Raw genomic sequence first — 14,383 nt, 5'->3', positions numbered from 1 at the left:
TATTGTTTTTTTTATTTTAACATGAGTATTGGAGGTTCTGAAATAGGTTCTTTGAAATCTACAGAAAGTGACGCATTTCTTTCTCTACAAACTAATTTCCTTATCTGCGAGAGAAACAACAAGTGAACACACAGTGGTTCAGAGTTTATTTGATCCACCTGATATTTTCATACATATGTAAATGTGTAAGTCCCTTTCTAAATCTACATCATAAAAGCCACCGTTTTTGTTCTTTACATTTATTGGCAGTTTTCGGCTATAAGACAACAAACCAACCTCTGGGGTTAATTTTACTGCCTGAATAAAACTTCACGCTCCCTTCAACTTCTCACCCCGACTCGTTAAATGTTTGTATAAGAGCTAAAAGTGGAGAGGAAAGGAAGTGGTACAGCATTCACGCTTTTCATATTAAGTGCGTATTTGCGAAGGCCAGAAAAACAAAGAAAAACGAAAGAGGTTTGAACCTTTGCCAACGTTAAAAGTCTCTTCTACTGGCTCGAACAACTGAGGAGCGCGACGAAAAAAAGTTGTTATTAGAGTTATCACGTTATACGTCATAAAGTGCAAAGAACCAAAAACAAAAGGTAATTCAGCTTAATTTTAAACTTTTAATAGCATTAAATATAGATCTTTTGATATATTATTCATTTATTCATTCCTTTTCGAACTCTTACTAATAAATACAAATTTTTTGTTTTGTTTTTTGAATATAAAAATTATATATTAGACAACCAAAAATAATTAAATGTTTTAACAAAATCTAAGAAATAACGAAACATTTTGAAAATATTTCCTACTTTAATCTCAAAACAAGTAATTATTTAAATTAAATTAATTACCAATCATGAATAGTAAGAAAAGTAGTATTACTAAGGATTAATCATATTTTTCTACGAACATCTCGAAGTTGTGCTACTGTGCGACGTCGAACATGTATGGCAGAGAAGTTCTCAAACCGAACTGACGCCAAATAAACTCATTCTCTTTGGGTTTAGTAAAACAAACTTTGTCGACAAAAGCGGTTGACTGTGAGTTGTTAATCCCTCCTCAGTGTAAAATTCTTAATACTTTTTATTTAATTGCAGATACTCGAAAGTATTCATTTTACTGAGGCATAAGAAGAAAAACAAACAACATGTGCAAGTGCCTAACCGAAAACGTAGCCTGCTGGTAAGATCTATTAATTAGATTAGGGTCAGAAAACTCTGGCCGCTTGAAATCTGCAGATAGGAGAGATATTCAAGAATATACAGAATCATATATGTATGTGTATGTAGAGTAACATTATTAAAACGGTCGGAAATGGCTCAAGAATTATAAATAGATCGGGACTCGTGAGTAAGACAGCAAATAAGATAAGAAAGTGTGCAACCACCTGATAATTTAAGTTTCCTCCTATTTACATACATAACTGTTCGACTCCTATTAACAGATCTGCACACAAAAAAAGAAGCTGTTTACATTACTTTTACCATTAGTATATAAATGAACCCGCGTTGAGAGAACAATGTAATTTTAAGGCGGAAACAGAATTCAGAGAAAACTGGAAATCCCCTGTGCAAATTCTCACTTGAAACTCTTATACATATCGGATTGCCCTTATACAGGTTTCCATTTCACAAATGAAAACAATGAGAGCAGGTAAACAAACCGCACGAGAATCCGAACTCAGATCCATTCTACCTAAAGTATTTCCACTTTCGATGGTGTATCATCGCATACATACAGCTGCAGAATAAATTACTTAATTGTCTATGGTATCATACGCATAGTTGCTGGGAAAAATATACGTACATGACATGCAACATGGTATTCACAGAAGACTACTTATTATTATTCCAGCTCACGCTTCCCTAAGGCACTCATTTATGTGTATGATGCGTATATGTGTAGTCATATTCGCGCACACTGGCCAATTGAAAAACCCAGTGTTTGCGTATTTATTAGATACAAACAAAAACATGGTAGTGTCGAGAATTCCAAACTACTGTCTCACTGTGCGTCGCATTAGTTTCTTTATGTACCATCTGGCTCCAGAAAGTCCTGGCTCCGTCGAGGCGCGACGGAATTATTCCTTTAATACATATCTACCCCCAGGAATCTCCCCGCCCCAGTGGTTTTGGCCAACAACCGGCAGCGCGTCGCCGGTTTCGCATTTCCGTAGGAATGCCAGCTCTTGGCCCTCAAAACGTAGTTGTGCCTCGCTACTGGGGTGGAAATTTAATCTACGAATGCTATTTGGGGTGCATTTTTATTAGACACAACTTTTCATGCGTAATTAATTCAGAAGGATTGCATCATTTCAAGTTCGGGTCTTTTGAACTATTAAGTATAATGAGACTAATTGTAAATGCAAAGACCACTTAAAAATACATTTTATAATGCTTTTAATATTTACTGCAAAATAACATACATTATATATATAAATATAATGTGAACACTTCAGACAAAAAGAAAACCACACATGTTTCACGATTTAAGATTACTTTGTGCTGATAGTGATCTCACTTCGCCCTTTTAGTGAATCATCATTCGATGGAGTTGTCGAAAATGTTTTCATATTTTTGAATCCTTATCTTTTTAGCTGCTTTAACTGTGCGCTAAGTGTGCTCATTTCAATCATCAGTACATTTTTGGTGGTTATCATTGTGGTTGGATTGGCCGTCTACTTTATTTACTACTACGAAAAGGAGGATGATGTTACTAAACTCACTAATAAGGTGACTGATAACATCCAGTCAGGATTTGATAAAATCAAGGACGCACTAAGCAAATAAAACTAAGAATGGTGAGTAACTAATAAATTAGCATAATACTCTACCCGAAATTTCAAAAATGTTTACTTTCAGATAACGCACAAAAATGTTCCATGCTTGCAAATTTCCATTGATTCAGATTAATTGCCACCAATTTACACAAACAAACACCGCCGGAGCCTTTAGAGGAGGATAATTGTTAAACTTTTTCAGTAACAGTACAAATAAATATAATAAACACACTCCAAACATTATTGTGAATCTCCCCCTTACAGAAAGTTTTATAAATCTTTATTGATACTTATTAAATACAAGGGAAAATACTTTCTTAAAATGTTTTAAAATAAAAAGACAAACAAATTACATTGGAAAATAAATGTTTCTACTTTCTAGATTTTATTGAGAATATTCAAGTAACGGAATAAAAAATAAAGGAAAAATTTATATTTCACCACCAAATTTTAATAGTTTTTGCACACCCTAAAGAATATAGTCAGTTGACTTGACAAAATTTGAACAATCTTCCTAGCTATTATTTATACCGATTTAAAAATTCATCTAAAATATAGAAATGGGAAACCCAACATAACAATAGAAAACACGCTACTTTTTAATTTTAATTCAAGAAAACCATGAGCAAACAATAATAACAATATATTTATAATCTCAGTAAAGCAGTGAAAGAGTATAGTTTACAGCAAAACAACATCTGATTTAATCAGTTTTCTATTTCGAAAGAGTACTGATAAAAAGCGGAAATTGTGTTTAAAACCAACCGGAAGCCTACACAAAAATTACTATGTGTATGTAATGTAATGTAATCTGTAATCATGGAGATTCTCAAAGGGGACGATGCCGAATGAATAAATTTGTTGACTGTCTGAGACGCTTATACGCGAGGCCCTGCAATCCAAAAATTGTCCCACCGCCCACCGGGCAATGTCCAATAAAATCGATATATTCAGAACCATTTTGAAGCCATCGACTCGATGAACTTCTACCAGGCTCCCATAAAGTACAGACGTGCTGCCAATCGTTCGACAACTTCGATTGGATCCAAATCAGCCCCTTCATCGCTCCGAAATGGAAACCCAACATGGCGGGGGAGTGGGAAATCCAACATGATGCAGCTGTGGAAACTCACCATGCAGGGGAAATGGCAGCTCATCAAAAAGGACGGAACCCTTTGTCTGAAAGTCTGGCAACGCGCAATAAAAAACGGTCAAATACTAAGGATATAGGATACCAAACAATTAAACACATTTTTTTTTTAGAAAATGTTTGCTTTTTGAATCGACATACATTTTTAAATTACGAGTGTGACCGACTGCATTTAAAACAATATGACGGATTTATAAAAAGCTTTAAAATCTTACAAGTTAGGAATAGAGAAAAATATCCAGTAAAACTCCCCCGAATAAAATGTAAACAATCCTTTAAATAGATGGATTTGAGATGGCTTTTAATGACGACTACGAGCACCCAGATAGTCTAGAATATATATTGGAATCTGTTTTGATGTGCAACGATAAAAGTTTAGAATTCAATCATTTGGCAGATGACTACAATTCTGTGCTTCTAAACCAATGCCTCTGCAATGGAGATTGCCAAAAAAGCGAAATCTGTCCACATGGTGGTCATTACGAATACTCAACGGATGGCAGGGAATTACTTCTTAAGAAATCATCAAACCCCGTCATCGAGTGCCACAACTTATGCAAGTGCAGTAAAAACACATGCTCCAATCGCCTTGTGCAGAATGGGCCAAGGAAAAATCTGGAGATATTCGATTCTCCAGTTTACGGATCCAAAGGAGTCCGCACTAGCGAAAACATTCCACGCGGCGCCTTTATCTGTGAATATGCTGGAGAACTTTTGACCTCACATGAAGCCAAAAGACGCTTGATAATAAATGAAGAACTAGGCTCCATGAACTATGTCTTAGTTTTAAATGAATATACCAGCGAAAAGAAGCAACAGGTGACCATCGTGGATCCGTCTACGCGTGGGAACATTGGACGCTACATAAACCACAGCTGCGAGCCCAACTGTCACATAGCAGCTGTACGAATAGACTGTCCCATACCGAAAATAGGTGAGTTTTATTGCTGGTTGCACTCCGATTCCTGGAATTGATGTATCTATGTACCTAGGCATATTTGCAGCACGAGATATTCCGGCCAGGGAAGAGTTGTGCTTTCATTACGGCGGAGAGGGGCAGTACAAAAGGGTAAATGACGGAAAGACTTGCCTCTGCGCTGCTCCAACTTGCACTGGTTTTATGCCAAACACTGAAATTGGGCAATAAATAAATTTACGAATGTTGAATAAGTTAATCTAAGTACTTGCCACTCAGAGTTTATTTTGCACTGGGTTTTCCAGCGGTGGCAGTTTTTCCTGTATCCATTGCTCAAGATCCTTGAGGGAGGCGGTTTTCAGTTCGTGCAGGGTGTTTCTTAGTGGGTGGAATGTTCCCTTGACGCCTAGTTTTTTGAGGTTTTCGAAGGTTTCCACGCCCCAGTCTTTTGGCACTAGAGTATCCCGTTCTCCGTGGAACATTCGCAGCTCTGGAAGGGCACCAGCTTTACCACTCTCCAGAGAATCGTAGACAACAGAACCGCGATTCAGGAACGAGGAGTGCGCGAATACACCTGCTAAGCTGGGCCTCAAATGGTAGGCCGTGTGCAGGGCGACGGCTCCGCCCATGGAGAACCCGCCCACGATGATCCTGTTCAGCGGGATTCCACTGGACACCTCATCGTCAATTAGCTGGTTGACCGCATCGTAGCACTGTGACAAGCTTTTCTTGCTCTCCGAGGCGGCAATGTTCACGGACCTGCGGTCAAACCAAACGTTGGACAGCTCCCCGTCTATCGGGGTGTACTTCTGCAGGGGAGCCGTCGGATAGAGGATCTTTATGTGCGGGTACTCTAAGTTGCGACCGAGCAGGAAGCGCACCCACTCCAGTACATTGGGACCGGTGTCGCCGGATCCGTGGAAAAAGATCACGGAGGCGGTGTGTTTTCCCGTGGCGTTGACAGTCTTCAAAGCCGGCTGCATCTTTAGTTAACCTTTGGATGAGTATTCCACGACAAAAAAAAATCAAAGGGCAGCAGTATCAGTGTGACCAGCTAAGCAAGTGAAAGCATAAAACATGTGTAAGAACAGCTGTCGCCAACAATTTTGAATTCTCTTTCTGTCTTGTTTTCTTCTTAGAGGTCAATAAATGCCCTTAGTTAAGTATTTTGTAGAATTTTATTTATTCAAATATTTTTTCAAATTTTTTTTTATGTTTAACTTACCTTCTGCTTGTAAACAAACACAGCTGACTGAGCAGTAAGACCGTTACATAGTTACTTTGTATAGACTCTTCGAAATATGTTCCATAAACTATAAATTTAATAAGAAAATCAAAACAATTTGTTAATTCCATTTATTTATCAATTATTCATCAATTATTTAAACTAAGTTCTCAAACTTTCAACTTAAGCATTTTTCGCCCATCTGGCAATTCTTTATCACACATGTAAACAGGCCAGCGTTTTCCAACACTCATCTGTTTACCTCAAAGAGGAAGAGGAGAAAAATCGGAGTGGCAAGTGAAGTGGCAAAATAAATAAATTAAGTTGTGAGTAGCCGTAAATAAACGATAAAAACGATAAACCAAATATTTAAGATCGTGTGCCTAACATAAGCATAATTTTGTTAGTCTACGCACGCCTTTTAATTACCCACGGCAGTAAATTTATCTTCGGGTGAAAACTTCAATGAGACAAAGGGAGAAATTTACGGTGTACTTTCCCAGCTTATATACATACGTGGTTATATACCGCCTCTACGAACGCGAAGATCTCGAGTTTCCTGGTGATGCAGTGTAAATGTTTGCCCGGCATTGCAGTAATCTCTTACAGCAAAGTTGACTTTTTAATCACAATTAATGGCCTTCCATTCGTTCTATTTCCATGGTCTCCATCAGCTGTTTGGCACATGGCAGTGCGAGTGTTTGTGCGTATGTATGTATGTGTGGAAAATAGTAAATAGAGTGCGTGGTAAGGGAACAGGGAGTGGAATGTAAGTGAGTAATATTTGTTTATGTGGAAGCAAAGTTCAACGGTACCTCCACACAAACACTCTCACCAGCCGTGCTGATTACGCTATTTGTTTTCACCTACACAAATCCGTTCGGATGTGTGAACGTGTATTAGGTTTTGCCTTCTCACCATGATTCGGCAGTATATTGCCTAGTTTTTTCGTTTATCATATTCACTTACCAACAATCCCAGCGTCATTTTACGCGAACATTTTAAAACCGCACTTTTGATAATCAAAGTTTAGATTCAGTTCTTAACTGCGTGTAATTTTGTGTATTACAAAAAGTAGATTTCTTGGGGAAGCCACTTTGTCGGCTAAATAGTTTACCTGGATGATTCAGATAAAAACGCTCAAATATAAATATGATTTTGCAATGAATATATTGATATTTGTTTTATAGGAGTTGTAAATGTTTTTTGACTTGATATCCTTACTAAGATTCCTTTGTATTTCACTAGTTTTGTTGCTTCCCCGCAATTTGGAGATTGTTTAATCGCTAAAAGAATTACGTGGGTAGGGAAGGGTATTTTAAAGTCGCCGAATATAACTACTTTTTTCCCAACTAAAAATCGATATTTACCTAGTTTTTGCCAATTTTTGGAACAAAAAAATATAAATTACCGTCATGACATGATACTTTAAAATGTATTGCCATGATTCGATAGCTTGGTAACAACAATTAATCAGATATTAAATACATTCAAATTTGAAGGTTATTCATCTCTAAAAGTACATTTATGAAAATCCTTTCATAAATAATTTACCATTATGATCAAATCAGAACGTAATAATAGCATAAAGAGCGTTAGATAAATAATTAATACCTCTTCCTTCTAAAGTATTTTTTAGAATTATGAGATTATGCCGATTTGATGCAATATGTGTTTTTCTGATTGCATTGAGTAATTGATGTTGTACGGACTTTGAACAGTTTTCAGCTATAATTTTTACGAAACAAATTCATAAATCTTTGAATGACGCGCGTAATGTTTTTAAAATATGCTGTGTAGACTCACATCTACCCTAAAAATTAATTAGCTAAGCGCATAGATCGTTTGTTCCCCTAAAAACCTGCTTTGCAGGCTAGACATTTTTTGCCTTAAATTACGACGGACGACTGTTCACCAAAAGTACAGATTTGTGAACATCATCGTTACGAACCAAAACCGCTCGTAAGCCGCACATTCATTCATGGTATAGTTTTTATCGCCATAACAAGGAGTATTCACCTGTAAACAAGGGTCGGAAAGAACCGAGTCACATGTAAGCATGATAGCGCTCTTTGTAACGCTCCCCTCCATCCGAGAGATAAGTCTCTGGGGCCCCGATTCACCATGGCGAACCACCGCCCGGCAGTCAGTTGACGGGCTCTCTCCACGGCGCACGCATGATCGCCGGAGCGGATTTACGGAGCAGCAGATGATCGTGCGCTTTCATTTTCACACAGTCTTTGTTCGCGAATCCGCACTGACTCGAGTGGAGTGTGTGCCCATAAAACGCGTTTAACATACCCCTGATTAAAAATACAATATCTTGAAGTGAAGTGAAAAACCTTAAAGGATCTCCCAAACGATCCTGATCTGTGCCAAAATGCAAACCCAAATGCAATCCCCAATGCAGTATGAGAGTCACATCTCCGACACCCACAAAACTTACGCCCGCCTACCAGAAGGTTCGTCTTCGTTTTTACTTTGTTTTGGATTTTACGATGGGTCTACAGTTCAATTCGCAACCAGTTTGCAAGATAATTTTGTTACTCGAACTTTTAGGAAAAAACCACTGATCATGACTGCGCAACATTGTGAATCAAGTTCTCTGGCGGGTCCCACACTCTAAAACAGCCCACAATGATTGGCGAAAATGTTTGAAACGTTTATAGATTGCTTTACAGTGAAATCACCCCATATCGGACGTGTGATGTTGCAATAACGGAGTAAAGCAGCATTAGTTCCATTTGCGTTGCCCGATTTGAGCGTGTGTGAATTTGAATATCAAGAGACACTTGAATGTCGTTTTGAATATTACCGTAAAAGATATCAGTACGAAGAAACTGGTTTGTGGTGACAATACAAAATCCGGTTGCTATTTAATACTTTATAGTCCCCGCTCGAAAGAGTGTACTCGAAACAGTAAATAAAGTGTTGGTTTGCTAAGTTTCTCAATAGAAAATAGCACATTTACTTTAATCTTATCGGGTCTTTTTTTTTAGAAATAATAAATCTTTTATTATCAACATTTAATAACATCTGAAGATACAATTTTTTAAAACTAAGTTTAATAATGCCCTAAACTTCTAGAACTTATAAAAGGCTTGGCGTATCTCAGCATTTAGCTATCTTAGATATGCATAAAATAATACGTCATTTCAGACTTTGAGGATTTCTTCAAAGGTGCCATCTTGTACTTTTTTTTGCCAATTCATACCAGATTAGATAACATAATAGAATATATAGCCTTAGCTGATTGGCGATCTATTTGCGACGGATGGGTACAAGGGTTATAGGGCTAAGCTGTAAAGTGTGTGTTAATTACTAAAAATAAGAAAACAGTAATTTATTCAATACATGGTTGTACGTATTAGAGCGTAGCATAGAAGTAGCACAATCCTATATAACTATATCCTATTATACATGAACTACCTTTTCTAGGACTAAAAATTTCTCATTTAACAATTACAGTTGTCTCATTAGTTTATTTACAGTATTATAATTATTAATATAATTGTTATTTTTTTTTTGGATTTTCAGAGGCTGAGATGAACAGCACTACGGAAAGTTGTTCCATCTCGTCGACATGCTGCGGTCGGTTCGGATCGGTGCACTCGACGTTAGATGACCACGATGCTACGGACGACGACATGACCTTCTGCATGTCCAACTACCCCAAGGAAGCCCTCAAAATGATGTTCATGATGCGGTCGCACGGCATGCTGACGGACGTTGTCCTCGAGGTGAAGAAGGAGCTTTTCCCTGCCCACAAGGTGGTGCTGTCCGCCGCATCACCCTACTTCAAGGCCATGTTCACGGGAGGACTTAAGGAGTCGGAGATGTCGCGTGTCCAGCTCCAGGGGGTAAGTTAAGCTTAAGCGCGGCCCTCAATTGGTTGGTTTAATGGATGAACAGTTCGTCCGTTTCGCTCTTTCAGGTGTGTCCCACGGCTATGTCCCGCATCCTGTACTTTATGTACACCGGCCAGATACGTGTGACTGAAGTAACGGTGTGCCAACTACTGCCCGCGGCCACTATGTTCCAAGTGCCAAACGTTATCGATGCCTGCTGTGCCTTTCTGGAGCGCCAGTTGGACCCTACGAATGCCATTGGCATCGCCAACTTTGCCGAGCAGCACGGATGTGTGGAGCTGCAAAAGAAGGCGAATGTTTTTATTGAGCGGAATTTTACACAGGTTTGCTTATATTCTTCTGAGTGTTTTTAGAAAACTACAATTGTTGGGTTTCCTTAGGTGTGCCAAGAGGAGGAGTTCCTCCAGCTTTCGGCTTATCAGTTGATAGCCCTGATCCGAAGAGACGAACTGAATGTGCAGGAGGAGCGAGAGGTCTATAATGCTGTCCTTAAGTGGGTTAAATACGACGAGGACAATCGGCACTGTAAAATGGAACACATACTGGGCGCCGTGCGTTGCCAGTTCCTTACGCCAAACTTCCTCAAGGAGCAGATGAAAAACTGCGACGTACTGCGAAAGGTGCCCGCCTGTCGGGAGTATTTGGCCAAGATCTTTAAGGACTTAACGCTGCACAAGTGTCCAGGTGTAAAGGAACGGACACCGAACACAACGCGCATGATTTTTGTGGCTGGCGGCTTTTTCCGGCATTCACTGGACATTTTGGAGGCCTACAATGTGGACGATATGACGTGGACGACACTGCCAAATCTGCGCATTCCCAGGTCCGGACTTGGTGCCGCCTTCCTCAAGGGAAAATTCTACGCGGTTGGTGGCAGAAATAACAACATTGGCTCCTCCTACGACTCGGATTGGGTTGATCGTTATAGTGCCGTCAGTGAGACGTGGCGACCCTGTTCCCCGATGTCCGTGCCACGCCATCGAGTGGGCGTGGCCGTTATGGACGAGCTAATGTACGCCGTGGGTGGATCCGCTGGCATGGAGTACCACAGCACTGTGGAATAGTGAGTATTGACCATTAATAAAGTAATGTTTCTTTTAATCGATTTTTTAATATTCTTTAATGCTATGTGTTGTATAACTATAATATCTTATGGTTTTAAAACAAGTTATAATTAAAAATTAGCTCGTCAGACTATTTAAACAAACCATCAAAATACTTCTTCTGGAAATTATTAAAACAAGTTATAATTAAAAATTAGCTCGTCTGACTATTTAAACAAACAACCAAAATACTTCTTCTGGAAATTATTACATTTTAATTTAATTATGTACATGTTACAATCGCTTACAGCTACGACCCGGAACGAGATCGCTGGACTCTCGTACAGCCGATGCACGCCAAACGCTTGGGTGTCGGGGTGGTAGTGGTGAATCGCCTGCTTTATGCGATTGGAGGTTTCGATGGAAATGAGCGTTTGGGCAGCGTGGAGTGCTATCATCCGGAAAACAATGAGTGGAGTTTCCTGCCACCTTTGCAAACAGGTCGCAGTGGAGCTGGTAAGCATGACATACCCTCTTGTTATCTCCACTCCAACTATATTCCGATTTAATTACAATCAGGTGTGGCTGCAATTAATCAGTACATCTACGTGGTTGGCGGTTTTGATGGAACTCGACAACTGGCCACCGTGGAGCGCTATGATACCGACAACGATACCTGGGACATGGTGGCGCCAATCCAAATCGCACGCAGTGCTCTCTCGCTGACTCCGCTGGACGGAAAGCTGTACGCAATTGGCGGATTCGACGGCAATAATTTTCTGTCCATCGTTGAGGTCTACGATCCGCGAACGAACACCTGGACGAAAGGAACGCCACTAAAATCGGGACGATCTGGTCATGCGTCGGCTGTTATTTATCAGCCAGCTTGTTCCACTACTTCAATGGACTACGAAGAGAGCGAGGCACCGCAGCCAGATGGAAGTAATGACCGCGGGGGGGAAGGTAATACATCGCAAAATCCCTACGGAAGTGGAAGTCCACATTATCCCGGAACCCCACCTAATATGCAGTTTCACACTTCATTCGGGACGAGCGGCTGCAACAATTGTGACTCCGAAGTAGACGTGAAGTCAGAAACCTCAACAGAACGACATAGTTTTCAAATTCCCGCCATCAGATCAGAGGAGCTAAGCAATCCGAATTGCCCCTGGTCCAAAATGAGTGATAAATGGCGAAGAACTCCACCATTATCTTTCTCGGAGAAAGAGGGAAACTCATTAAATATCCATAAATTCGATAAAGCGCGAAAGGCATGCATACTAAGTACAGCAGCCAAAGTTATCCACAATCACATCGAAGGTCGACTCCGAAAACTCGCTGCAGCCACATGACAATAAGAATCTAAGCCTAACGTTTAGCCACAACCAAAAACATCATTCATTGTACAAAACTTGTTCGCATCCCCTAGAATTCCATGTTGAGAAGGATCATTCCATAAAAAATAATGCTAGTGTGTTCGCTAGGTGATATTTAGTCAAACAGTTCTTATGGCATCCATAACATTAACTGGCGCTCGTTAGCCCATTTTAAAAAGAGTGATTAGGGTTAATAGTTGATTAGTGGAAGAAAAGTGTCGTATTTTATGTATTTCGTAGGTCCATACTTATAACTTGCGTATTGTACTTTTTAGAGTAGGTTTATCAAAGGAATTATGTGCATCCATAATAATTTATAAGAAACATAATAAGTATAAGAAAAATAATAATAAAAAAACCTTTACAAAATTCAACAAAAAAGGTAATTTAAATTGGAACTTCTGGTACGATATGTGGAATATTAAATTATAATTAAATAGTCTAGAAAAAAATTATCAATTGTATATTAAGGTAAATAAAAAACATCACTATTCTTGCACAAAAAATTGAACTACTAAGGCCCATTAGACTGACTCACCGTGAAAAAGTCGTTTATTATAATTCAAAAATTTGTTTTATTGTAATTTAACGACTATTCATGTAATTTGTTAATAAACAAATGTCTTAACAAGCTGTAGATTAAAGACTCCTCTGTTTTCTGGGTCTTGGGGGATTAAATGAAACAGGTGTATTGTCAGTTATGGAAACAATGTTTAGTCCACCCATTTGCAGTCCTTTGATAGCCGACTGAAAACACCAACAAATTTGAATTAAATTTAATTTATACAAAGAACAATAATGTGTGAACGTACCATTCTTCCAGGGCCAAGACCACGGACCTTGACTCGCACTGTCTTCCAACCCAGTTCTACGGCTTTCTGCAATTATGTTAGAATAGGGCTCGGACTTAATATTATTTACTTTTTTATTATATATACTAACTTAGTTTGAAATCTATCATTCATAGTCTAATTTGTTTAGTTAAGTTTGCTACAGATTTTTACAGATCGAGTTTTTACGTTATTTTTGATATTTTAGCAATAATTAGACCAAAAAGTAAATTTTTTAATTTAATGGAGTCTAATATTATTTTCAAAAACAGGTTCTAAATCCTGTATTTGAAATTCTCTCATCTTAAGAAATAAATACGAATAATATAAACTATTTTTGACTGACTAGTGGTACTTTCGATAATAATCATTCTAGTTTTATCCAATAGGTTAGATGTAGACCTTTTGGATAGAACTAGAAAAAATTTTATCGAAATTACCTTTAATCAGTCAAAAATAGTTAATATTTGTCGTATTTATTTCTTAAGATGTGAGAATTTCAAATCCAGGATGTAGGACCTGTTTGGCATATTATATTGACTGTTCTAATTTAGTAAAATCAAAGTTTCAACTTACGCCACTAATGGTCACTGCAGTAGCTTGAGCAGCAATGTTTGTTCCCTTCCGAGTGTTTTTGAATCCTTCAATTCCACAGGATCGTATCAGCCGAAGGACTCCTGAAAATAGGAGGTCATGGCGTTAGTAAATATTCAGAATCCAAGAATGAACTTCCAGGTGCCTAACCTTTGTGATCCGTGACGGAAATAATTGTGTTGTTGGGTGACACGCGAATGTTGCAGATGGGCAGCTCGTTAAAAGGAGTTCCATTGAATAATTGGGTAGCGGTGCTGGCATCGGGAAAGAACTTGGCCTTGCTGTAAAGGAAAGTGAAATTTATAAATGTCTACTACGCGAAAATATTAAATATTTCCCACCGGTTGATAAGTGTGTCTATGTCCACGGTCTTTTCCCCCACTGTTCCTTCGTCTTTGGCCGGCAGCGATGCCAGCATTTCCTTCCGATCCTCCGCCTTTCGCCAGCAGACGCCCGTATGTATTTTTGAAGTCTGGAGGAGAATAGCTGGCCGGGAGAAGCTCCTGAGAGCACTTAAAAATGCAGTTTTAAGTGACATTCTAAGTTAATTGACGAACGGTGTACAAAAACCAAATTACATCACAACGCCAGTCTGGCAACTCCAGTAGTGTTG

General features: G+C 38.9%; 5 protein-coding genes across 8 annotated transcripts; 3 read left to right on the top strand and 2 right to left on the bottom strand.

Annotated features, from left to right (window-relative positions):
- Positions 1-976: 976 nt before the first annotated feature.
- LOC108045729 (protein midgut expression 1) lies at positions 977-3,129 on the top strand. Its single transcript, XM_017125124.2, has 4 exons — positions 977-1,028; positions 1,086-1,170; positions 2,585-2,788; positions 2,850-3,129. The coding sequence occupies exons 2-3, from the start codon at positions 1,136-1,138 to the stop codon at positions 2,775-2,777; spliced, it is 228 nt and encodes a 75-aa protein (XP_016980613.1). The 5' UTR covers positions 977-1,028; positions 1,086-1,135; the 3' UTR covers positions 2,778-2,788; positions 2,850-3,129.
- A 95-nt stretch (positions 3,130-3,224) lies between these two features.
- LOC108048695 (probable histone-lysine N-methyltransferase set-23) lies at positions 3,225-5,092 on the top strand. Its single transcript, XM_017129517.2, has 2 exons — positions 3,225-4,851; positions 4,910-5,092. Exons 1-2 carry the CDS (start codon positions 4,212-4,214, stop codon positions 5,062-5,064), a joined length of 795 nt encoding a protein of 264 aa, XP_016985006.1. The 5' UTR covers positions 3,225-4,211; the 3' UTR covers positions 5,065-5,092.
- LOC108048696 (lysophospholipase-like protein 1) lies at positions 4,840-5,892 on the bottom strand. The gene is made up of 2 exons (XM_017129518.2): positions 5,106-5,892; positions 4,840-5,047 (listed from the first exon to the last, which is right to left on the bottom strand). Exon 1 carries the CDS (start codon positions 5,814-5,816, stop codon positions 5,109-5,111), a length of 708 nt encoding a protein of 235 aa, XP_016985007.1. The 5' UTR covers positions 5,817-5,892; the 3' UTR covers positions 4,840-5,047; positions 5,106-5,108.
- Positions 5,893-6,306: 414 nt separating this feature from the next.
- On the top strand, positions 6,307-12,990 carry LOC108048697 (kelch-like ECH-associated protein 1B). Of its 4 annotated transcripts, none has more exons than XM_017129520.2 (6): positions 6,307-6,384; positions 9,596-9,918; positions 9,993-10,250; positions 10,308-10,990; positions 11,281-11,486; positions 11,550-12,990. In XM_017129520.2, exons 2-6 carry the CDS (start codon positions 9,604-9,606, stop codon positions 12,320-12,322), a joined length of 2,235 nt encoding a protein of 744 aa, XP_016985009.1. In that variant the 5' UTR covers positions 6,307-6,384; positions 9,596-9,603; the 3' UTR covers positions 12,323-12,990. The 4 variants fall into 4 exon arrangements, with proteins under 4 accessions (XP_016985009.1, XP_016985010.1, XP_016985008.1 ...); XM_017129521.2 differs by lacking the exon at positions 6,307-6,384 and adding an exon at positions 6,546-6,630; XM_017129519.2 differs by lacking the exon at positions 6,307-6,384 and adding an exon at positions 8,185-8,520.
- On the bottom strand, positions 12,902-14,383 carry LOC108048701 (30S ribosomal protein S11). Its single transcript, XM_017129525.2, has 5 exons — positions 14,112-14,383; positions 13,921-14,051; positions 13,753-13,853; positions 13,159-13,224; positions 12,902-13,093 (listed from the first exon to the last, which is right to left on the bottom strand). Exons 1-5 carry the CDS (start codon positions 14,306-14,308, stop codon positions 12,986-12,988), a joined length of 603 nt encoding a protein of 200 aa, XP_016985014.2. The 5' UTR covers positions 14,309-14,383; the 3' UTR covers positions 12,902-12,985.

This window comes from Drosophila rhopaloa, unplaced genomic scaffold, assembly GCF_018152115.1.
Source record: "Drosophila rhopaloa isolate 14029-0021.01 unplaced genomic scaffold, ASM1815211v1 contig_155, whole genome shotgun sequence".
In the NCBI taxonomy this organism is placed as follows: Eukaryota; Metazoa; Arthropoda; class Insecta; order Diptera; family Drosophilidae; genus Drosophila; species Drosophila rhopaloa.
This window is presented reverse-complemented; position numbering and strand designations above follow the sequence as displayed.